The sequence below is a fragment of the Neopelma chrysocephalum genome, unplaced genomic scaffold (assembly GCF_003984885.1).
Source record: "Neopelma chrysocephalum unplaced genomic scaffold, ASM398488v2 Primary Assembly neopelma1_106b, whole genome shotgun sequence".
NCBI classification, from domain to species: domain Eukaryota; kingdom Metazoa; phylum Chordata; class Aves; order Passeriformes; family Pipridae; genus Neopelma; species Neopelma chrysocephalum.
Genome location: NW_020897771.1, coordinates 1182260 through 1206707, shown reverse-complemented (window position 1 = coordinate 1206707; position 24448 = coordinate 1182260). Strand labels below are relative to the sequence as shown.

Sequence of the window (24448 nt, the reverse complement as noted above, 5' to 3'; positions counted from 1 at the left end):
TAAAAGAAAAGGAAATAAAAATACAGGTAGCAAATACTTTGAAACACCAACTGCATATACTTAAAGAAAAACTGAATTTGCGCCACAAAATTGTCAAGAAGGGCCCTTTGAGCTTGAAACAGGAGCAGATTCTTTTAAACTTTCCCAGAGAACAGCAGTGACCTTGCAGATCAGATAACCCATGGTCTACAAGGGTTCAAATATGTCATCAAGACTTTATTTTACTGCTCGATGTTCCTTGGCCTAGTTGCTCCAACCAGGCTGATTTCAGCACCCCCTCCAAAGCAAACCCCCACGTCAGCAGAGCAGGGCTGAGGACATGGTAAGAACAAGGATAAATGAGACGGGCTGGATTTTTGCTGAGTGACTCTAATCTGATGGGTACAATATATTAAAACCAATGGAAACATTTGATTAAAAACATGCTAGATCTTTGCACGGAGTCTTATCACAAAGCCTGTCACAGGCAGGCAGCCAAGTGCTCAGCAGCAGCACACAAATGGCCATGATAGAAATCCAGAGGCCCCAGCCTTCCTCCTTCCACTGAAAACTTGCCAGAAGGATACCTGGGGTCCTCAGACCTCCACTGCCTTTAAAAACGTTTGCAGTGAGAGACTGACATCTGCTATCATCACCTTTAAAAGCACAGACAGCTCTGCATCATCTCCCCCAGTCCGTCACTCCTTGGTGTGTGTCCAGGAAGCCTCAACCTTCCCGAGAGGCCACGTGCCTTCATGTCAGGTCCTCCAAACAGCCTCCAATCTCTATGGTTTTATTCCAGAAAAACATCAATCAGTCTTTCAGGAGGCAGTAGCCGAACCTTCACAGAGGGCCAAACAGAAGTGGGGAAGCCCTAAATCCCTCTGGGGCTGGTTTTCAGCGGGGCTGAGAGGCCACCAGCTGCACTGGCCGTGCTTTCGGCATCTTCTGCACCCTTCTGAGAAGGGTGAGCACCCCTAAACACCCCATCTCTTCTCTCTCTTGATTCCACTGACACATTCGCTTTTGCTGTTCCCTTCCCCCCCTCCAGCCATCCCCGGGAGGATGGAAGAGCCCACAAGCACAGGAAATAAATGCATCCCAGTCAGCGTGAGAACTGCTCCCCTTAATTCTTCCTCCAACAGGCTGCAGCTTGTGAAGTCAAACGGGGGTTGCATGTCAGTACAAAAACCGACTCCAGCATATCTCCGTTGATTTTAGTACCAACTAAGACTTTTACTTTCATTTTTATGAGAAATGGATGCTTTTCAAAGTTGTTGAGGAAGTAGCTGTTTCTGTCAACAAACTGCCTTGGTTTTACTCCAGCATGGGCATTGCAGGGAAGTAAACCAGGAGAGGACTAATCACTTTTTAGCAGCAGCTATTGTCTAGACTAGTTTAGCTTTAACTTTAAACTGTACCCTTAGGCTCCAGTGAAGCAAAGTATTTAAACATATATTTGATTTTTAAGCATATGGGCAATTCCGGTGTACTTATTTATTTAAATTTAGGCACATGTTTTGAGTCTTTCCCTGAATTAGCTTCTAAATCATTCACAATTTATATCCTCATTTCTATCAGTGCAAGTCATTATGCTACATCATTTGGATTACTCCAGAAGCAGGAAAAAAATATTCTTGGTATTTCTGGAGAAAGTTTTCCTGCTTTTATACTAACATTTTGCTGAGATTCAGCTTTTTTTAACCAGATCCTTCTCCAGCCTGAATTCAAAGCCAAAGCTGGGATTTTATGAAATGCTTTGGTTGTGGACAAAATATGTACAAACCATCACAGATTTTAAAGAGGAGAGAAAAGGTGGTGGCATACCTTCATCACTGTGTTTCAAGCAAAACTGTAGCCACCTCCCTTTTCCAGATCCTCCCTTTCCCAGCACAATATTCTAGGAAATCACCCACATTTCAAGACACACCACGGGTACCACTCACACCAGGACACCCAGGGATGTGACACAAACTTTTACACACGTTGACTGAGCCTTAGCGCTCTCTGAATGACTGGGGATTGATAAAGCCACTGAAGTCCCAAGCCAGGAATCAAGAAAACATAAATTAAAAGGGAATTTAGAATGGAATGACATCATATATTTAATTCTGACTGTTCCTTTAAAGTGGAGAATGATGCTGCTAGAAGCTCTAGGCTCTTCCTAGGCCAAGGTAATGTTAAGACCATAGAAAATGTCATACTTCGGGAAAAAAAAAAGCACATCTGATGTAGTTGTTAATCAAAACTGATATTGATATTTTATTTTGATTTTTTTCACTTTAATCCCTCTGAAAGGTAAAACACACTCAGAAAGATAATTCCTCTTTTCTTTGTTTTCCCTCCCCAAGAAGAAGCATCCACAGTTTAAGGCAGCAAATCTGAGCAATTTCGTAAATTATGTCAACACAAATGAAAATTAGCCAACAAAAGAAATTCAATTGAGTTAAATAGGAGGTTATTATCATACCTCACATTCTCTTCTGTCCTTACCTGTAGCTCCATGAAGAGTGAGTCAGGTAAGAACTAACCAGAGGGGACAAAACTGCTGACATTGTGCACTATTCCAGACATAGCAAAAAGAATATAAAATAAATAGTATACGAAGATGCAACTCTAGGATTACGTGTTTCCCCAAAGATGTGCTGTTCCATACTCATTTTTCACCAAATTGAGCTGCACCTCAAGTAAATAAAAAAAATACCAGTTGCCACAAGCAGCTCAAATTAAGTGCAAATATTTCTGAAGACTTCACTAAGACTATAATCTCATCTTTCAAGGTTTTCAGTTCCTCACTTCCTTTAGTGGTTTATGGAAACAAGTAGACCAGATTCCCCCAAATCTTGTCAATATTTTTACCAATCTAACACGACTGCTGCAGATTTGAAATGGTAGCACCCTGGATCCACTCATTTGGCACACACATAAAAGTGCACATACACACACACACACAAGGCTAAAGGTGGTAGAAAACCCAGGCAAAGTGAGTTTATTTGATTGTAGTCATTAGTGCTGTACATTACAGGTTCAATCCTGCTCCCTTTGATGTCGGTGGTATTACTCTCATGGAATCCATGTGCTCTGAAAAAAAAAAGCATGAGTTTTGCAAATTTATCATTTTGTCATCTATGCTTCAGGTCAAAATTATAATCCAGTGTTTTAGACTTGGGTTTGAGCCAAATTATTTTTGCTAAAGGTTCAAAGAATGCATACTTGTCCTTCAGAGAGGTGCCAATCCACTTTACAACCAAGGAGTAACACTGTTGAGGTTTTCAGAGCAGTCTGAGGGATGCAAACATCTTGCAGGTGACCACAGCAATCTCAGCTTTCAGGGTCTCCCTGCAGCAAACAGCAAATCCCTCCTCTTGCTGGGGCCATGACAGTGCCCACATACTTAGAAAGAGCTGGGAAAGACATTTGGGGAGCACCAGAATGAAGGAGATTTTCTGGGATTGTTTGTGCTACTGAACTGAAGCTCTTTCAGTGAAATATCCTAAATCCTAATCATTTACATTATCCACTCCTCAGCTTTTAAATGAAGGAGGTTTCTTTCTCTCCCCATCCTCACCTTCTCTCATTCACGCTGGAGAATATTCCATAGTGAAAGAAAGATGTTACATACCAAGAGGAAAGTTCTTCTTGTTACCACAGTTGTTCAACCAAATGCATTCAACAGAGACATTCAAGAAGTTCTGAAGTGAGGCAGAGGGGCTTCCCAGAAACAGGACTTCACTTTAAGTCAACAGAAAGGATAAGAGAACATGGAAACAATTTAGGTGGGTGCCAGATGTCGATAGGGCATTGATTTTGAAAGCCTCTCCCTCTATCCCAAAGTTAATGTACTAAGAACTGGGACCTCAGAGAAAGTGAGGTGATTACAAGGGAGCCAGGTGCCTGATTTACTGAAGAAACAACTCCTAGAACTGCCACTGACTCAAACTGCAGTTAAGAAGTGCAGAGCACCCACAAAAGCCTGGCCCCAGAGGTTATTTGGACCAGTTTTACTCAGAGGGTGTGCTGCAAAGATGCAGCGAGCAGATTTACCACTTTCAGGCAAGTGGAAAAAGAGTGGACAGGGCAGTGGACTGACATGAGAAGTGCAGTGTGTGGCTGCATGGACTCTGGGAGAGCTGGAGGATGGATGGTGGAGACAGTGACAAAAAACGTGCCAGATCTCATTGGTATTTAGACCAGGGAGCCCCCAGAAAAGCTCCTATCATCACATCTTTTTACTGCACAGAAGAGAGCATAGGGATGTGCACTGATCCCTGCAGCCACTTCTCTCTGGAGCCAGGGAGCAAATCTGCCTCCATGGAGCTACCCCACCAGCCCAGCCTACCTGAGAGTCTGGATCATGATTACTGATGCATCTTTTTATGGCAGAGGGAGGCAAAATATAAGAAGAAGACCCTTAAGACTTTCCTGAAACAGCATTTCTGCAGTGTATGTGATACATACTTACTTACTTACTGTCACTTATTGGGAATTCTGCAAGGTACTCTGCGAAATTTGGTGAGGGCTTTGCCACTCACAACCAACACAGAGTTGGGATCCTTCCAGTAAACTCTGTCCGCTGCCCCAAGCACATCATCCCATCAGCAATCTGCCCTGTTACAGCAACCTAATCAGTGCTGACTCCAGTGGGAGCAGATCTGAACCTACAGTCACCACCGATCATCTTCCCGTGCTTTTTGGTTTGCAGTATTGAAGAAAAGAGCAATGAAAAACAGTAACATTGTGCTTCCAAACCTACTAACAAAAGCCAATTCAACAACATAACCTCTAGCAGTATTTATAATGTGCCTTTAAATTGCCTTGCCATACTACACAGAGCAAGTGTCAGTGTGGGGAATGGAGAAAATGTGCCTTTTTTACCTTGTAAATTAAGTTTCAATGCTCTGGCTGGCTAAGAAGTGCTTTTTCATGGCTCACAAATCCATATCAAACACCAGCGTCCATGTCAGTCATTTTCATGCTGGTGTGTTACCAAAACATACTGTCAGCTGAGCAAAACACAAACTGTAGCTGCTCTTTTCAAAATCAAAATATTTTCCACTGAAACACTTTCACTTTGAGGATGTTGCTGCTTAAGGACATTGTTTACTCACCTTGTTACTGTCTCCCAGGCTTCCTCTGCTGCCTCTCCTTCCACTGGCGCACTTCTGGCATGGCCAAACAGATTTCCCCTTGATGAAGAAAGATTTCCCTATTTTTATTTCCCCTACCCTTAGCCCTTTTGCCTCTCCTCTCCATTTCCTTACCTCCAGTAACCAGGGCAAACTTGGGCTAAATTCCATTGGCTCTGGATCTGTCAGTCCCACCAGTGACACCTCCTCACCTCGGGATACCCTGGCCATTCTCACCCTCCCTCCCACCCAGACTTGTGCCTCTCCCCAGCATGGTGATGGTTCCCCCAGAGAAACTTTCTGTGAGCTTTGCTTCTTCAAATTCCTCATTCCAAAGGCCCCACATGGCTGCCCTGTGGTCAGCACTGGATGGAGGTGAGGGACAGCAGAACACCTGGGGTTGGAATGGACCTCTGGAGACCACCCAGTCCCACCCCCCCACCCAGGCAGGGTCACCTGGAGCAGGTGACACAGGAATGCATCCAGGTGCGTTTGGAATGTCTCCAGAGAGGGAGACTCCACACCCTCTCTGGCCAACCTGTCCCAGTGCTTTGCCACCCGCAACATAAAGAAGTTCTTCCTCGGGTTCGAGGGAAAATTCCTGTGTTTTAGTTTATGGCCACTGCTCCTCGTCCTGTCGCTGGGCACCACTAAAAAGAGCCCGGCACCATCCTCTTGGCACCCGGCCCGGAGATATTTATATGCATTAATGACATCCCCTCCCAGTTTTCTCCTCTCCAGACTAAACAGGCAGCCTCTCCTCATCAGAGAGATGCTCCAGACCCCTTATCATCTTCGCGGCCTGCGCTGGACTCCGTCCAGCATTTCCTCGTCTTTCTTGCACCGAGGAGCGCAGAACAACTGGGCGCAAATCTCCAGATGCGCGGGGGTGGTGTGGTGGGAGGGGAAGGGGGGCGGTGAGGGGGTGTCGTTTCCCCGACGGGGCGCTCCCCCCCCCCCCGGTGCTGCGCGGCTCTTCGCGACATTACGGCGGGCGGGCGGGCGGCACGCCAGGAATGCGCGCTCCCGGCGGCGGGGCCGCGCTCCCGGCGGCGGGGCCGCGCTCCCGGCGGCGGGGCCGCGCACCGGGCGGGGGCGGGATGACATCATGAGAAAGTGGCGGCGTCCCCGGCAGCGGGCGGGCGCCGCGGGGAGGGGAGCGGCGGGCAGAGAAGGAGGGAGGGAGGGAGAGCGGGCAGGAAGGAAGCGCCGTCGGAAGCCCCCGGGGCAGCGGCAGCAGCAGCGCTCATCCTGCATCCCGCATCCCGCATCCCTCGGGAGCGCCGTGCCGGAGCGGGATGCGCGGCTTAGGAGGCGTCCCTCCCGCCCAGCGCGCACCCCGCGGCGGGCGGCAGCGCGCCCGGGACCGCGGGCACAGGGCGCGGGGCCGCCCCCGAGGGTTGCGGGGGTGACGAGCGCGGCGGTGCCACCGGCGGCGATGCCCCAGCCCGTCCCTCCCTTTGTGTGTCGGCGGGACCGGGCGAAGGAAGGAGCCCCGTCCGAGATCTGCCCGTCCCGCCCGGTAACAGCCCCGGCGGCCCCATTGGCTCCCGCCGCCGCCGCTTCCTGCGGCCGCGCCGCCCCCGCGGGGGCTCCGCGGGCCCCGCGCCAGCCCCGCCCGCCGCCGGCACCGCCCGCCCGCCGCGCAGCCGCTTTTATGAATGAAACACCGGCCGCGTGCTCGGGCAGGGGGGGAAAAAACCCCCTCTGCCCCAACAGAGGGGACCGGGAGCGACCGGGAGCAGAGGATGCCGAGGCGCGGGTGCAGCGCCGGGCGAGGGGGAGCGGGAGCGGGAGCCGCGCTCTGGGCAACGCGGCCGGGAGCAGCTGTTTGGAGGCAAAGAGGCACCATCCAGCGGCTGCCCTAAAGGCTCTCCCTGCACGCCCTCAAGCTGCTCCCTAGAAAAGTGTTGGGAGTGCAGGGAAGTCCATTAAATAGGGTCCCAGGGTCGTGGGTGGAAGTCAGTTAAATAGGGTCGCCGGGTTGCGCGTTGCGGGAAGGGCCAGTTCCAGCCCGAGAGTGCAGGGTCGTGGCGTGTTTCTCCGTTAAAAATTGAAACCTTGCCCCGCCGGCTGAAGTTGTGAAAACAGAAGTGCACGTCCTGGGCGTGAAGCACAATAGGACAGGCGGAGGGACAGGGCACGGCCTCCTCGCCGAGGAACCCTCCGGGTCGCCCCAGGGGCTGTGGCATGCAAGGGGAACTGAGATCGTGGGGCCTCCGACATCCTCCTCCTCCTAACAGACGAAGACAAAATGGAGACAAATGGTCAAGCAAACGAGTAAACTAGAAAAGATGGGCAGACAGTCCGTGCACAGAGATTATGTAAACACCCAACTGTGCAACAACATGCCCTGTGATCTTTGGCACTGCTTTCCCTGCAGGTCAGGCAGGAGAGATGCTGTGTGACTCCATGGCATGTCCTCCCACAGCATGTCCTCCACGGCGTGTCCTCTATGGCCAGAAGCCCCTTCTGCTGCCCTGACACTGGCTGGCGATGCTGCCCTGAGCGTGGTGCCACCAGAAGGTGTTCCAGCTATCGGTGCAGCACCTGGGTGATGCTAAAGCACCAAGGCTGAGGTTAATCCCAGCGCTCCGGTTTTGAGGGGCAGGCAGCAGAACGGTGGCGTGAATCCCAATTTATGGCCTTCCCACTTCTCCCCACTCCGCTTCAGTGCAGGACAAGTCATTTCTCCCATGCATTGGCTTCACCTCCGGCGCTCTCCAGCGGGCCTCGAGCTCCCCTGTCAGCCCCTCAAAAAGTGAGAGTTTAAAGGGTACTATTTTTTAATAGAAAAGGCAAAGCAGAGCGTTTTCAGGTACGGGCAGCTGGGCCGGGGAACGGGAGTTATTTACGGCGGGGCCACATCACGCGTGGACAGGCTGTCCTGGCGACGCGGCGCGTCGGATGAGGCCCCAGCAGGCTCCGGCGGCTGCCGGCACCTCCCTCCCTCCAACCCCCCCCCCAGTTCATCTGCCTGTAGGTGCTGGAGGAAGCCCTGGCCACCATTTTGCTGCTCTGCTGGGATATTTTATTTCTGGGTGGCTGTGAGCTGTGGGGGTTGGGTGCCGAGCGCGGCCTTCCCCGCGTGCGCTGCCGCCGGATCGGCTCTCCTTGCCCTGTCCCCTGCCACCTCCGTGCCCCTTCAGGAGGGTGAAACCTTTAAAGTGAAAGGAAATACGTTAATAATTAAAAAAAAAAATTAAGCAAATTATGGAATATTAGAAAAAGAACCGTCCTGGCAGAGGAGTGGGCACCCCAGTCCTTTAAAGATTTTGGTGCGCAGCAAAACCGTCCAGGCTGGGAAAAAAATAGGAGTGAGGAAACGGGGGTAAGCTTTTCCCTTTGGGATCAACTACAAAGAGTAGGCATTCAGGTTGGGAGCGTGTCTTTTCAAAGGACAGATATGGCAGGTACACATCGGTGACAGCAATAATAATACTAATAAATTTATAACGAACAGCAACGCACTGGTAACTGCTCCGCTCCCCTCCCCGGCGCCCCCGTAAAATAATACCGAGTCTCCTTGTATTTCCCTCCCTGGTGTCTGTGTGTGGCCTTAGCCCCATTCATCATTTGGCTCCCAGTGCAGAACTCGCTCCATTTTTAAAATTATGCATGATCCACTGAAGAGACAATTTGGGTTTCCCCCACCTCTCCCTTGCCCTTGAAGAAAGCGAGCCCTTGTCTCATTTGCATTAAACCCCGGCTCTCTATAAGCTAGGCAAAGGGGAAGGACTTGAAGCCTATGGGATGGCTTTAGGGCTCTGCCCCTTGCTTTTGGCTCTCTCTCTCTCTCTTTCTCATTCTCTCTCGTGCTTTGATCTCTGCTTAACAACAGTAACGTCACAGGGACTATACAGGAGAGTTTTGTTGGAAGTTAGAAAGTTTTGCAGCCTCCAGAGGGCTGTAGCGGCAGTAGCAGAAGCAGCATCCAAGGGACTCCTGGAAGGGGAAGAGAGAGAGCGAGCGAGCGACTGACTCAGTCCTGCTGCAGAGAACTGACTCGAGGCGACGGAGGCAGACATGGAACATCAGCTGCTGTGCTGCGAGGTGGAGACCATCCGACGAGCCTACCTGGATGCCAACCTCCTCAATGACAGGGTGCTGCAGACAATGCTCAAGGCGGAGGAGACCTGCTCGCCCTCCGTCTCCTACTTCAAGTGCGTGCAGAAAGAAATCTTGCCATATATGAGGAAAATAGTTGCCACTTGGATGCTGGAGGTTCGTATCTTTTCGGGGGATTTTCCCTTTGCAAAGCTTCGGCACCGAAACGAATTAATCCGGGGAGCTGCTCCCCCATCTCCTGCCGCCCCCCTTCCCCGGCCCCCATCCCGTCCCCTGGGATCGGTTCCCCGGCGCGGGCACACGTTGTCTTGCCCTCGAAAACGCCCGCGTGTACCGGGGGGAAGCGGCCCGAGGACACGGTCGCCGCCGCCGCTGTCGCCGGTCCCATGTCCCCCCTGCCGCCGCCGGACACGGAACACCCCCCCCCCCCCCCACCCCAACCCTGCCGGTGCCCTCGGGGGTCTGGGGGTGCCCCGGCACCTTTCCCGGCCGTCGGGGCACGGCGGTCCCGGCTGCGGGGAGCTCCGGGCAGAGCCGGCTCGGGGCTCCCCCGGCCCGCCGGGGAGCGGCCCCGGCCCCGCAGCCCCCGGCGGCGCCCGCCCCTGCCAGCCCGTGTGTTCTGGGGGGTTTTTTTATTTTAAATTAATATCCTTGTACACGTATGCAAGCGGCTGCCCGTGCCAGTATTATGCGCCATCTTTGTTCTTTTATTTGCAAAGCAAAAGTGTTTATTAATCGGGAGAAAAAACGAAGAAAGTCCCGGGGAGCAAAGCCAAGGGTGTGTGTGTGTGTGGCGGGGGGGAGCGGGGGAAGGGGCCGCGGGAGGAAGGTCGGGGGGCCGGGGGACCCCGCTGGGGCTGCGGGCAGGGGGACCGGCCGGAGGGGCTCCGGCGTTTCTGGGGGGAGTTGCAGGGTGAAAGTTTCTTTGTTCAGCGCGAAGAGAGGCTGGAGCTGCGGTCACCCCTCAAAGGCACGCTTGTGCTGCGGCGGCGAGCGGCAAGGTCGCCTGGGAAAAGCCAGTTGGAAAGGGCCTCGTCCCTGGCGGGACACGTCTGGGGGGGCTCCCAGCGGGAGCCCCAGGAGCTGGGCTACATTTTCGTGCCTTTTCGGAAGCCCTGGGCCCCCGCGATGTATTTTTAATTAATTTTTGAAAGCGCAGCGCCCTGCCTTGCTCTGGGAAATGTCGCGCCCGGCTGTGCTGCAGGGCGAGAGAGGGAGGCGGTGAATTTCACTTCGGGGGACCCCCCTGGAGCCCCCCAGCAGGACCAGAGGAACGGGGCTCGGTAAAGGACCCCCGCCGCTTCATTTTCAGCCTTTTTTGAGAGCTCAAATAATTTTTTAAATATTTTTAAATATTTTTTGAAAAGATGACGTCTGGGGAAATGAGGCTGGACGCCACCTTTGTGTCTCGACCAGAGAGGGGAATCGGCAGCACAACGGCAAATTAGATGAAAAAATAAAAGCGAAATAAATAAATCCAGGGCCAAGCCCAGCTCTGCACCCCGTTCCCAACCACGGGGGTTTGCATTTTCCTCCGCTTTCCGTTTTCTTTCCTTTTTAAAAATTATTTCTAGGGGCTGGAAAACTGGGCACAGACCTCCTCTTCGATTACCCCCCCTCCTTTTTTGCCATGAATCGCCTGCGGGTTTCTAACGCAACATTTCCCCCCACTTTGTCACTCGTGACTTTCATTTTCTTTGATGCCGCTGGTTTTCCCATATTTATCCATTTTCCCCCCTCTGCATTTTCCCCTCGTCTCCTTCAACCTTGCCCTGCAAAGCCTGAGGGTGAGGGAGGAGGGAGGGCGAGGGCAGCGGGACAAGCCTGGCTTTCGCCTCTATTAAATTATTCTTCAACGATCTCTCTCCTTCTTTCAGGTTTGCGAGGAGCAAAAGTGCGAAGAGGAAGTTTTCCCCTTGGCTATGAATTACTTGGACAGATTTTTGTCGTTTGAACCCCTCAAGAAAAGCCGGTTGCAACTGCTCGGAGCTACCTGCATGTTTGTGGCTTCAAAAATGAAGGAGACTATTCCTCTGACCGCAGAAAAACTGTGCATTTATACAGATAACTCCATTAGACCCGACGAATTACTGGTAATTTCACGTTTAGTCACTTCAAGAATAATAAAAAAAAAAAAACAAACCAAAAAAACCTCACCAAAATCGAAACAAACATTAAAAAAGAACAAAAAAAAAAAAAAAGGAAAAGAAAGAACACAACCACACAGGCCAAGACGGTGTATTCGGAAGCCCCGCTGCTGGCGGTGTGGCCGCCGCGGAGGCTCGGGAGGGCTGGGATAGGGAGCGGGACAGGGATGGGGCCGGGATAGGGACCGGGACCCCCCCGCGCTCCCCCGGCCCCGTGGGCGGCCCGCGGGCTCCCCCTGGTGGCCCCGCTCGGGGGTGCAGCGGCCCGAAGCCCCCGGCCCCGCCTGGGGGGACCCCCCAAAAAACACCCGCATCCCGCTTTCCTTCTTCCCCCGGGGAAAGCTCTGCCCTCCCAAGCCCGGCCGGGAGCCGCCCGGCCCCGCCGCGGTGCGCCCGTGTGCGAGCGGCTCTCTAACCACGCTCTCCCCCTCTTCTTCCCCTTCCTCTTCTCTCCTTCCCTTCCCCCCCCTCCCCTTTTCCCCTCCCTCTTTCTCTTTGCAGCAAATGGAGCTGCTGCTGGTGAATAAGCTGAAATGGAATCTGGCCGCAATGACCCCCCACGATTTCATTGAACATTTCCTCACTAAAATGCCTCTGGCAGAGGACACCAAGCAGATCATCCGTAAACATGCTCAGACTTTTGTGGCTCTGTGCGCTACAGGTATGAGCCCTGCACGTCCCGCAAAGTGTGTTTTGCTTCCCCGACCCGCGCCCACCCCCCGCCTTGTAAAGCTTCCCGTAGCCGTGGTCTAAGGCGCGCTCGCCAGAGCTGCGGGGAGGTAGTTTAAGCCCCGATTATTGCCCCTTGTTTGCAGAAGGTGGATTTACTTTGCCAGAGGTAAGTTTTTTTTTGTTGTTGTTGTTCCAGAAGATATTTCGCCTTCTGAGCTTTTGGAGTTTGTGCTTGTTGTCAGGGAGGGAGAAGGACCCCCCCCTCCCCGGCCCCCTCTCTGTGGAGCCGCAGCTCAGCGTGGCAGGATTTCTTCGCCCTCCGCACGCACCGGGTTGATGCGGGGGCTGCAAAAGGCTTACGGGGGAATCCCTCCCCGCGTGTGGATTCATTCTTGAGACAGTTTTTAAAGGCGGGCAGGGAGATTTTTGCCTGTGAATAGCTCTGCGCGGGGGGTTTTAAAACTTCCCTCTTCAAGTTGCCTCTTCCTCCCCCTCCTCGGTGGCTGGTGGATTGGAGGAGGGCCACGCGGCACAGAGGCTTTCCTGGCACGGGACCGAGCCGCTGCCATCTGCACCCTCCTGACCACGTGCTGTGCTGGAGCCATGAGCAGGGCCGGGCCTCCAGAGATGCCGAGTTAGTGGTATCCACACTCTGGGAAAACCTCGGTGGGAGACGCGTGCGCGTGGCCAGTGGCGCAAATTAACGTCGCGTAGTTTCTTTGCATGAAAAGATGAAAGAATGATTGTAGGCACTCAGAAGGAAAAAAAAATCAACAAAAAACCCCAAAACAAAACCCACCAAAATTTATTTCATGGAGTCGGCCCTTACTGCAAGGCCTAAAGATAAAAAGACCAAGCCATAAAAGAGAAATTTATAAACGCTGGCATTGCTCTTCATCTTGGCCCTAACATCGGCATAACAGGTTAGATTGCCTGGAATAATGCTCGGTGTTAGGAGCACCGCAACCTCCAAACAGCCTTCAAACCACAGGCAGCAGCATTTTGGGAAAATCAATTGTAACTCTCCATGTAACTCTCAAATGTAACTCTGCCGGGTCCTGCCAGATAAGGCTGCAGCGACTCTGAACGTGTGATTTGCTAAGTGTGAAGCTTCCTCGGCCTTTAGCTAAAAGGAGCAGCTACCTGGCCTCCCCTTTGGATATGGGGATGTTTAACCTAGGTTGTTGTGTTGGCAATGACAGGGATGAAAACAAGGGTAGTTCAAAGGTTGGAGACTCGCTAAGAGTCCAGTACTTTGATCTACTGTCGGTGTTGTTATGTTTCTTTTAGGAAGCACATCCAGAGCCCTTATTTAACATTGCTACACACCACAGCTGGAGAATGGATCAGTAAATGAGAACCATGTTCTGGGAGTTTTACTTAGCTTTTTACAAAAAAAACCCCAGTGCTGAGCTCACCAGAGTTGGGGCCCTCTTCAGCTCCCTACTGAAGCTGGGAGTATTGCCTGGGGAAGCAGCGCTCAGGAAGGCTGCCACTAGGCTCTGTGGTTTTAACTGTTATTTTTGGATGTCAGGAATTCCTCTTACCTTTTTGCTTTCCTCATGCCTTCTTTGTTGGCTAGTGAAGATCACATGTGGCTTAAGCAGCATCTGGACTTTGCTTTGCTGTTGCTGGGTTGTGTTGTGTTTCCCCTTGCCAAAATGAACCGAGATGGACTGCAAACGTGTTGTGCTGCCTGGATGCTGTGGGGCCCAATCCAAAGTCCACTGGAAACACTGACACTCGCTTAAGTGGCCTCAGGGGCAAGTGCAAGTCTATCCTTTGCCTGTGTCCTCTTCTGTAAAGGAGGTTCTCCTAAGAAGAAGAACAATGCTTGCTTAGAAAATAAAGCCTTGGCCAGTTGGCTTAACAAGGTGAAGGCTGTGGAAGTATTTGCAGATGAGTGCTGTATGTGTTTGCTCCAGAAAAAGAAGGTTACGCTGCAAGGTGAAGTTGAGGGGAATTCCTTTTAAGCTCCCTCTTCAGTTGTCTGGCTAGTAGAAGTGGATTTGTTTGATTTGGTTTGGTTTTGAAAAATCCATTTTCACCAAAGGATGTCTTTGTGCTGTGGTAGGTTAGGGAGAAAAAGAAAAAAAAAAAAGAAATAAAAAAGAAAAAAATTACCAGGGGTTGTTTGAAGTTAACACATAATTGAGCTTAATGAATGGGGCTTTGGCATGGCCGAGCAAGGCAGGGAGAGCTCAAAAGGAAGCAGGCCTCTTTTGGCCCAAGTTAAGACCAGTGTTGAGGGAGCACTGCAGCTCTATACAAGCATAACAATGAATAGCAACAAATATTGGAGTTTCAGCATTTCATTATGTTCCTCTGGTTATCAAAACATACCAGGCTCCCCTTTATTATTATTATTATTATTATTATTGCCATTATTATTGTCGTTGCTTCGCTCCTCTCTGACGGAGAAAGAAAGGTCCCCCCTTTGAAACAAGCGCGTTACAATCCTCCTATTCTCTGGCCTTTATAAAATTGGAAGTCTCAAGGTATGTGACCAGTTGGAACCTGTTGCATCTTGCAGCAAGTGATTTATGTTCGCAGTTTTGATTTGCCTCAATGAAAAGATTTTCATTCATAGCCCCCAGCTCTCCAGACGGATGGAATTGCTGCTCCATTTAAAAAGGAAAAGGGGTGACTCGCCTTGTTAGGAATTTTTTTTAAAGCGCTGCAGCGCCTATATGCCTGCTTTGTCCTCCCTTCAGGGTGGCTGGCATTCTTCTCTCTCCTCCCCCTCCTCTCTCTCTCTCTCTCTCTTTTTAACAACGCTGAAGTTGTTTATTCTTTTTGGATGAAGTCTCAGATAGGCTACTGGGGATGTGTGCTTCAATTGATGGGGCCCCCTACCCCATTGTGGCTGTGTCAGGTCTAATTCATCTCACCGAAGCCCCCTTGTTCCTGAGCGCTCAATAGCGCAAGATGAGGCGATGGAGGCTGACAATGATGCCACACTCTTCACTTGGGGGCATCCAATTACAGGCGAGAGGGGCCCCCTGATTAATATGCTGAAATTAGTGGCCTCTGCCACAAATAATTCCTTGTTGAGTTGCAACAAAAAGGCAGTCCATGCTGCTTGTCTGGAGTGGTTATAGGGACAGACACAAACTGGTCATTTAAACTTCATTATCACTTTTCCACCTTGGAAAGAATGAGGGTGTGACTATGAATTCATGTTCTTGTTTACTGCTCCATGTAAAAGAAGAACGCAAATATTAATCCCAAACGTGGTCCTGTCAGGACAGAACTCATTCAACTGACACATTTTGGTCATGTTCTGTTTGTGGAGCTCGGTAAATACTGTCGTGAACGTGCTGCAACCCCATCTTGGTGGGATTCATGCTTGCCTACTGAAATGCCCCATTTCTGAAGTCTACCTGCAGCTGTGTGTCAGTATTCCAGTTAGGGACTGCCTTTGGAATGTGTACAGTTGTCACTAAGCAGCCTGGTCTGCTCTGGTTTTTGGGAATGACAGCAGCTTGCCAGAAGCTGGGTGTGTTTATACCTGCCCGGAAATGGGCAGATTAGGAAAAAGGGATAAACTAAATTTATCTCAAGCGCAGTAACACAAATGAGATGACTTTAGGTCGAGCTTGCCTTTTCCCTGGCACTGCAGCACAAAAGTCTGGCAGTTGTAATTTTGGAGGTTCGTAGAGCGCTGGGCGAAATTGCCCCTTTGAAGGTGGGTATTGGTCAGGGCCACAATGGAGTGCCAGAGGTGTCTGAATAGACTCAGAGCCAGGACTTTCATGGAGTCCTGAAGTCTTTAGTTTCACTGGTAAAACATTGACACAAAAGTTATTTTATCATAATAAAGGAGATGCATGATTTAATACTTAAACTGTTCCAGTGAGCCCTCTAAGCTGTCCATGCCTTTGATTTCATTCAAGGGTTTGACAGATGGTTTATATTTTTTCAGCCCAGAGGAAGTTGTATTCTGACAAAAGCTGAAGGAATGTATCTCAGGTTCTGGTGTACAATGTGGCATTTCCCTTACTCCCTCACAAAATTGGACATTTACTTGTGCCACTTACTTCCTTTGTTTCTGGTTCTCCTCCCAAGGTGTGCACTGCCACAGATCAAACACATTCCTGCTCAACAGAGTCTTAGCATTAAAATGGGGGTTATTATTATTATTATTATTATTATTTAAAAAACCCAAACAAAACAAACCACCCTCAAAACAAAACAACAAAACGAAAAACATGCTAAATGGCAGAGATAGCCCCTTAAGGAATCATGGGAGTGGCTTTGTGGAGAGACCTACAGCAATGCAGTCTGGAAGGGGGCCCAGCCTCTTGTCAGCATGGTGTCACATCAGAATGTAACTGATTGTCCGCCAATTCTTGGGACCCCCGTCACTTAGTTATGCCACATTTACATTAAATCCCTGTTGCCAGGATGGATGGCAGCCACTGACAAGAGACTAGGTTGAGACAAAGCATTTTTAAGATGAAACTGTAATTTAAATATGGATTATCTGCCTCCTGACAGGGTTAAGCAGTCTTTCTCTTCTCTTTCTTTTTGTTGATGTTGTTGTTCATTAAAGCAATATTCCTTTGAATGTCAGTGCAAAGGTTTCTGCTTTAAAGGGCCCGAGGACTCATTATGAGCGTGCACCTCGGGTCTGATCCCGCGAAACGCTTCCCAACGGGAACAGGGTTTCTCAGATGGATAGTGCCATTGACCCCAGTGGCATTATCCACATGAGCAAAGCATTTTAACATTTGAAGAATGGGGGCCCTGCTTATGATAAAAATACCTCCAAGTGATGAATGGCCTCCCAGGGGGAGTGCTAGGAAGGGCTACTCACTGCACTACAGTTGCTCATGTGGATAAGTGTTTACAGGTTCAGACCTGTAACAGTTGGGAGCAGGAGGCACCTTTCTGCTCCCAGTTTTCCTTGCCTTTTGGGATGCAATAGTTGTTGGCAGCTGAAGCCATGCTGGTAGAAGAGTGTATGTGTATGGACAGGCTTCTCCTAAAGCAATCATTTCAGTCTTTTTTTTTTTCTCTTTTTTTTTTGTTTTCTCTCCTTTCTTCATACAGATATTAAATTTATTTCAAACCCACCTTCCATGATCGCAGCTGGCAGTGTGGTAGCAGCTGTGCAAGGCCTGCATCTGGGGAACACTAACACTTTCCTCTCCTATCAATGCCTCACACATTTCCTATCACAAGTTATCAAATGTGATCCGGTAAGTGACTCTTTCTCTTGGTTGATCTCCTGTTTTTTAAGAATGAACCCCCGCTCGCTGCTGCATAGTAGCTAATCTGACAGTAAATCTTGATGAAAGTCAAACCACAGAGTGGGGTTTTTGAATGTGTTCTCTTGTGTCCATCCTGGTTATTTGGCTGTCATTATATCCATTAATAATCTGTGATTACGCTGCTGCAGTGCCACATCCAGCTCTAATGTGTGTGAGAGAGGTGTTACCTGACAAAGCCCTGCATCCATTTCGGACCTTGCAGGGGCTGTTTGGCTGTGGGTAATTAAACCAGGAGTCTGTGTAAAACAAAACTTGGAGAATAAGACGAGGAAATAGTTACTGAGACCTCGTGGTATCTCTGACCTTATCTTTGACCATTCTCGAGGCCTTTTATTGTGCCAAGTGGTGTGAAAAAGCCCTTCTTAAAAGAGTTCTAATGATCTAATTTGGTTTATTACTGTGCTAGACCTGCACAGTAGCTGGTATTGAATTCCTTTTTGGAACAAATGCTCGTCCCACGACTTTCTGACAAGGTAGATGGTCCTCACAGGACTCTCATTTTGCCCTGCAGCTTCCAGGAGATGCACATCAGTAACTAGTGAGCAATAAACCTTTCATGAGTGAATGGGCCAGGAAGGGAGCCTACAAGGAAGACCTAAAGTCAATGATCCATGTCATAATGGTGTGTGAAGTTGGGGCAGAGTTGAGCTTTGTTTTGTAACAATGTGGAAGACCAATAAATAGATGCTTTAAAAAGGTTCTTGTGAGGTCTCCAAGCGCTGGACAATGAGTCAAATAAAGACAACTCTGTGGTTAGCAGCAGAATCTTTGAGATGCTGTTCAATTATTTTACATGTTAATAATTTTAAATGCATAGAGAACTGTACCAGTCCAGCCACTGCAAAACTAGGTTAGTATAACGGGACTCTGTTGGCAGGACTGAGTGATTTCTGGAAAGATGAATGCATCATAACTGAATACTCACAAAAGAATTATTTTACCTTTGATAGGCTATGTGAAACAATTGCTGAAAAATAATATTTCTCAGCTTATCATTTTGATCACCTGAACAGTGCCTTGGCATTGAGCATGTTATTTTTGTCATTTGTATTACTGTGGCTGAGGCAGTAATACATTAGTGCTGAAATGTGAAATACTCTGAGAACTTGAAATGCTGAAATAACGCGCTGCTCAGTTTGGTATGTACGTGCAATGCTGTTAGTGAACAATGCAGATATTTCAGTGTATGGTTGGCCACCGTCCAGTGTGAGATGTTTGAAGCAGGTACCGAGGGAAAATACTAGGACTGCTGTCTGTTCAGACAGTATTTTGATCAAACACTGTTGTTTAATCATTCCCGATACAGAGCATCGAAGTAGATTCTCTCGCATCTTGGAGAACAACAGCACGTCCTTATGTGACTTGACTTAGCTGATGACAAGAGCTCTTTAAAAAGAAAACAAGGGTTGTTTTAGCAAGAAAGAGAATTTTTTGCTTATTTCATTTTTTATTGTCCACAGCCAGTGCAAGGCCGCAGTCTGACCTGAGCTCAGTTAACAGCTTTAAAAGGAAGTAACTCCCCTCCAGCTTTCAGTGCTAAATATATGCATGTGTTAGAGCAGTTAGAGGTAGGAGTAAGGATTTTTATATGGGATGCTACGGAAAATTAGCATCATAAAATTATATGTGTGTGTACATGTACTGTTGTAATGGAACAAGGGAACAGCAACTTTCACTGCAGTTGCTCTGAGCAGAGAAACCTGGTGGTTTCATACCCAACATGATTCCCCTGCAGAGAGACTTTCCCATTATCTGTGCAATCCATGGTATCAAATGCCATTCCTATTGCCCTGTTTCAGTAGCATGTGTATGAACTGTGCTGTTCCCCAGTGATGGTTCCCCTCGTCAGGCTTCATAAGTGAACATGCTTTATATTGGATTGCCTTGAAATATTAAGATCCTGATTATCTGTCAGCTGGAGCAGCAGATCTGTTGCATTTCAGGTTACATAATTACACTTTTTTACCTTTAGTCTCAGGGAAAGCTGAATCTAAAGTAAAATGAATATCACCTGATTGGAATTCCTTTATGGTTCATGTTTACGTTGGTAGGAGTCCAATTTCCCATTTTGCCTTTGATCAGGGGTAATTAGAAGCCAGATAATCACAATTAGAAGTCTTGGGCTGTCTTCCATCATTCTATTCTTGACCCCATCATCCGAACGGATGGAATTTTACCTGACATTCATTTCCAGGCCAGAAATTCACTAAACTAGATTAGATTGGGTCTCCAAGCTGTCTGTTAGTACATTGGAATTCGTCTCCTGCCTGCCCCTTCTCAGAGGCACCTTCAAACATGTGCTCGTTATCCAGGACGGGTCAGGCAGTAACAAAGGATTTCCAAGCAGTTTCTTTTTTTGTTGTTGTTGTTTGTTTCCTTTACCATCTGACCCCGGAGTCTGATCATGTCTACTGTGTCTTGAAGGTATTTCACCACATCAGTTAAGCCAGCAAGTTTGTTGTTTTTTGGTTTTTTTTTTTTCACTGAGGAGCTTAATTAATCCAGGAAGGGTTTATGACCTTGAACAAACTGTGGGCATTGAAAATTTGGGTAGTGAAGCAGAAAAGTTGTTGGGAGAAGTTATCACAGTAATGCACAAGTTCTGTATTTGCTTTTCAGTCATACCGAATTTTATATTTTGCAGATATTTTTGCTAGCTCTAATGCATTCCTGCAGGCAAACTATTTATCTAACGGTCATGTGAATAAGAAATGAACAAAATGCCTAAAACATTTAAAAAATAGTTCTCATTCAACTGTAGCTTCAAACAGTCTGTTTGTAATAAATTGTAAAGATTAGGTTTAAAAAAAAATACAGTTACGACATGCTGCACTCTTGAGAATTTCAAAGGAAAAAAAATTCTGTGGTCAAAAAGTACCTTTAAATTACATAGTCCTATGCAACTATTCATAACTGGACTCCAGAGGGAGAAGAATAGGTATTTATAGAAATTCTTTTGAATGGTTTTAGTTTTCAGAGCTCAAACACGCTCTATGCAAATGGTTAGGATTAAAAAAAAAACAAAACACAGGACAAAATTCCCATCAAAACTCACCAGACAATCCACTCCCCCCACCAAAAAAAAGAAAAAAAAAACCCACCCCAAACCCAAAAGGGTTCATTTTGCTCTGAACATAAATTTCCTTTCAGTTTGGAAAGCTGAACATGCCACCTTGTTAAAACAGAATTATCCTCAGAAGTGCCTGGATTTGTAAAACCAGAAAGACCTAAAAACCTGTATTGGTGTGCTCCTCTTTAACACATCTAATTCCAAGTGTGACTGAGGGGACGTGGTACAGGACAAGGTTTTACAGTCAGGATTGATCCATCATATCTGGAGGAGAGGGTGAAAAAGGACTTCATAGAGACCTTATTGTGGAGGCCAGAGGTATGCAGGAGCCAAAGGCATGATGACTTTAGGATATGAGGCGTTTCTTTTTGTCATTTAAAACGCTGTGTGTCTCTGTCAAGAGGAAATATTACACTAGGGTTTAAACCAGGAAAGGTCATAGGTTATGTGTTTTCAGTGAGCTGTAACTGATGGTCTGATCTGCTTAGAGGTAGGATTAACCTCCCTCTCTCTCAGAAAGGACTTGCAGAGAATTGTTTGCTTGGGTTTCTAATCTTATTTTACCCCAAATGCCATGTGCCCTTATTGGTGGCAGAGGAGATTCTTGTGGTAGTGGAATCAGTGAAAAGCTGGTAGATCACACAAGAAGCCTCTGAATGAAGGCAGAATTGAAACTGGGAAATAAAGAAAACAGCAGGCAGGTCACCCTCTCAGGAAAACAACATTCATTCTCAGTCATGCACATCCTAACACTTTTGACGGCAATTTATCATGGAAGACTGGGTTCACCGCCAGGGCTAACACATGTCATAGGTTAAATCAGAAAAGGCAATGCTGAAAGGAAACTTCAAAAGTCCTTAATACACAGAGTTAAATATGTTGGGGGGAAAAAGCCTGCGATGTTTGTTACAAAGATATGAGTAAACAGCTGGCTGGGGGAGTTTTGGCAAAACGTTGTGGGATTGTTTTGCCTGCGTAAGGCACCGTTCCTGTGTCGTTCCAATGGATGTACATGGCTCCATAGCTTGCAGAAAGTTGGACTGGCTGGGCCTTCTCCAGTTCTAATTGCTGTGATTTAGATATAACTACTCATGGAATGGTTTAATGCCTGGGGGAAGTTACCTTTCCCCACCGTAGACATGATCCTCCTTGGTGCTTTGTGCTTTTAATTCACAGCGAAGTCTGTGAGAGCAGCGAGGCCCTTGCACCCTCCTGAAGGCTCAGGAGGATTGTTGTGCATATCCAGCTCTGAGAAAATGCTTTGGAAGCGAGGGGAAAAAAGATGTCTGAGATGTCAAGGTGAACATGGTAGCCAACAGAAGGCTTGGCTGCAGCTGGGAATGAAAGGTTATGGAGGAGTTTAGTGGTGCTCCTGAAAGATCTCTCCATTTTGGGGTGACGCAGCCCAGTACCTTGTTCTGGATGTACAGATGCTTTCAGAGCTAGGAAAGGATCAGCCAAGTTGAGCTGCCCACTGCTGGACACAGCAGCAGCTGGCAGGAACCTCTGGGCACGTATATCCAAATATATATATGGCGCTTCTATCTAAGAACTTCATATCCCTGGAACTTAGCCTGAGAAAATAATCACCGCTTATGACCATCATTTCTAGTAGACTGCACTGCCAAAGCATTTCTGGCAGAAAGCACAGTTTTAGGACCAATGGACCTTTAGAGAACAGGCAGAAAAGGTCCAACATCTTCCTCTGGTCCTGCCCAGCTCAGTTGAAACACGTGTCAGTGTAGTGGGGCATCCACCACATCCAGCTCTGTGGACTGAGCCTGAACAACCAGTGATGGTGTGTCCATGGGGATGCTCCCCATGGCCATTCCATCCACAGCACATGGCAAGAGCCAGTTGCTGAAGCCTCAGTCCAGGCTGGCATCCTGCAGGAAATTGGGTGGCTCGTCCAATCCTTTCACTGTTTGGTGTTTCTCCTGCTCTTCCCACCCTCCTCTGGGCCTGCAGCTCTCCCAGATAACCTGAGTAGATTCCTCTCGCCTTTTTCTCAAGAAATGCTGTTTAAGTCTGTGACCTTACTGTGTTTCTAAAGGACTCTTGGGTCTTTCTCTCCTTCCATTCAACCTCCTCTAGGATTGTTTACGAGCCTGCCAAGAACAGATTGAATCCCTCCTTGAATCCAGTCTACGTCAGGCACAGCAGCACAACGTATCTTCAGAAACAAAGACTGTAGAGGACGAAGCAGATCTTTCCTGCACACCCACTGATGTGCGAGATGTGAACATTTAAGAGGACTTCTTCTTCTTCTAATGGATTTGCTTGGCAAGAAAAGCAGACAAAAGAAAGGGCATCTGAGAAGGAATCGGCGTCAGGATCTCCCCCCCAGAAACCCTTTTCTCCAGGACATTTTTATACCAGAAGGGAAAACCAGTTCTTGTTATATTTTTTTCTTGCTCTGTCTCCCTTCCATCTGTGACTTCAAACAAACAAATAAAACAAAAAGTACCCCAAAAACTGTCTTAAAAAAAAGAAAAAATAGTATTTGCATTACCCCCAGGGGTTTGTGCTACAAAAATAGAGGATTTTATACAATAATAATCAACTAGTTTTTATATTAAAGTGTTCTTGTCTGTATGTTGTAAAAATAGGCATTAACACACAAAATGTCTCCAGGGGAGGTATTAGATTTGATTTCTTACATATAAAACAAACCAACCAACCATTTTTAAAGTAGAAGAGGGTTATTTTTTTTTTTTAGATAGTAAATGAAATATTCTTTTTCTTTAAAAAGCATAGCTTTAACGCAGTTCTAGGCTTTTCTGTATCTTGCTTGCTTATGCATTTAGTCACTTTATAATTCATCTGTAAATGTTTATTTTATTTCTTTAGGTTTTTTTTATCCTCTTCACCTTATAAATGGTTAACGTAACCCATAAGTTAGTCTATGTTAGTATGCAGCATTATTATATGTTAATCTTTTTTTTTTGTGCCTGTGGATTGCCTGTGCATAAGGCATTTGTAGGGTTCCAGCTGAGCATTGTTGGGAAAGGCCAATGTACTACTCACACAGTACCCTATTATAAAGAGAAACCGAAATAGTGACATAATATATTATATTTTTGTAATCTTCCTATTTTTGTAGTTACCTGTGTAAAAATGCTGGTCTGACCCCACAGATATTCAGCCTAATTATGGTCAGGTTCAATCCACAGTTCAGTCTTTTTTTTTTTTTTTTGTTTGTCTGTAATATTCTAAAACCATTCCATTCAAAGCACTTTCAGTCCATTAGATATAGGAATTACATTCTTTTATTGTGTGGGAATTTTATTTTTTTTTTTTAATGGAATGGTTTGGAAATATATAAAGTGCTTGTTGCAAACTTGGAATTGCAAAGCAAGTGCATTTAACTATGGTGTTAGAGGAGAAGTGATTTTCTTTTCCGAAGGTTGTGTTCCAGTGAGAGAAATTGCATTCACAAATTGCCAGGATATCTTCCTATCCTTTTCTATAGAAAAGCTGAAGTTTAGAATCCTTTGGTGCCAACTCATCTTTATAAATTAGGGGCCTTAAAGGTTCACATATAGGACACGTAGTTTAAGGATTGTCGCTAGATGTTTTACAACTGAAGGTTTTTAAACACTAAAATATATAATTTATAGTTAAGGCTAAAAAGAATATTTATTGCAGAGGATGTTCGTAAGGCCAGTATGATTTGTAAATTAATGCAATCGCCCCTTTTGTTTTAAAAAAAGAAAATGAAATCTTTCTACCCTTGATGTTGCAGTTTTAACACAGCTTATTAAAGCAAAAAGGACACGCTTCAAAGAACAAACCCAAAACCAAGCAGTGCATTTGGCCCCTTCCTTTCCATTTTCAAAAGCAGTCTAACCATGAAAAAAAACGCCATAGTTAATAGATATGAAAATTGGAGTACTTGAAAGAAGTTTTTATACCAGTATATGCCCCATTTTTTTTTTTTTTAAATTTAGCTACAAATAGAAAATTTGCACATCTTGGCTATGTATCTTTTTATTATTATTTTAGAAAGTAGCTGAAGGGACGTGGACATAGCTGTTGAAGTTGATGCTCGAGGAGAATGTGATGGTGAACTGTATGTGAGAAAACTGCCGCTAAGGTGTTGATTGTAAA

At 47.3% G+C, this 24448-nt stretch overlaps 1 protein-coding gene across 3 annotated transcripts; it reads left to right on the top strand.

The window, feature by feature from the left end:
• The first annotated feature begins 8856 nt into the window (after positions 1-8856).
• Positions 8857-22790, top strand: CCND1 (cyclin D1). 3 transcript variants are annotated; one of them, XM_027696470.1, is made up of 5 exons: positions 8857-9329; positions 11051-11266; positions 11822-11981; positions 17048-17196; positions 22433-22790. In XM_027696470.1, the coding sequence occupies exons 1-5, from the start codon at positions 9132-9134 to the stop codon at positions 22586-22588; spliced, it is 879 nt and encodes a 292-aa protein (XP_027552271.1). In that variant the 5' UTR covers positions 8857-9131; the 3' UTR covers positions 22589-22790. The 3 variants fall into 3 exon arrangements, with proteins under 3 accessions (XP_027552271.1, XP_027552272.1, XP_027552273.1); XM_027696471.1 differs by lacking the exon at positions 8857-9329 and adding an exon at positions 9850-9951; XM_027696472.1 differs by lacking the exon at positions 8857-9329 and adding an exon at positions 10724-10960.
• The last annotated feature ends 1658 nt before the right edge of the window (positions 22791-24448 follow it).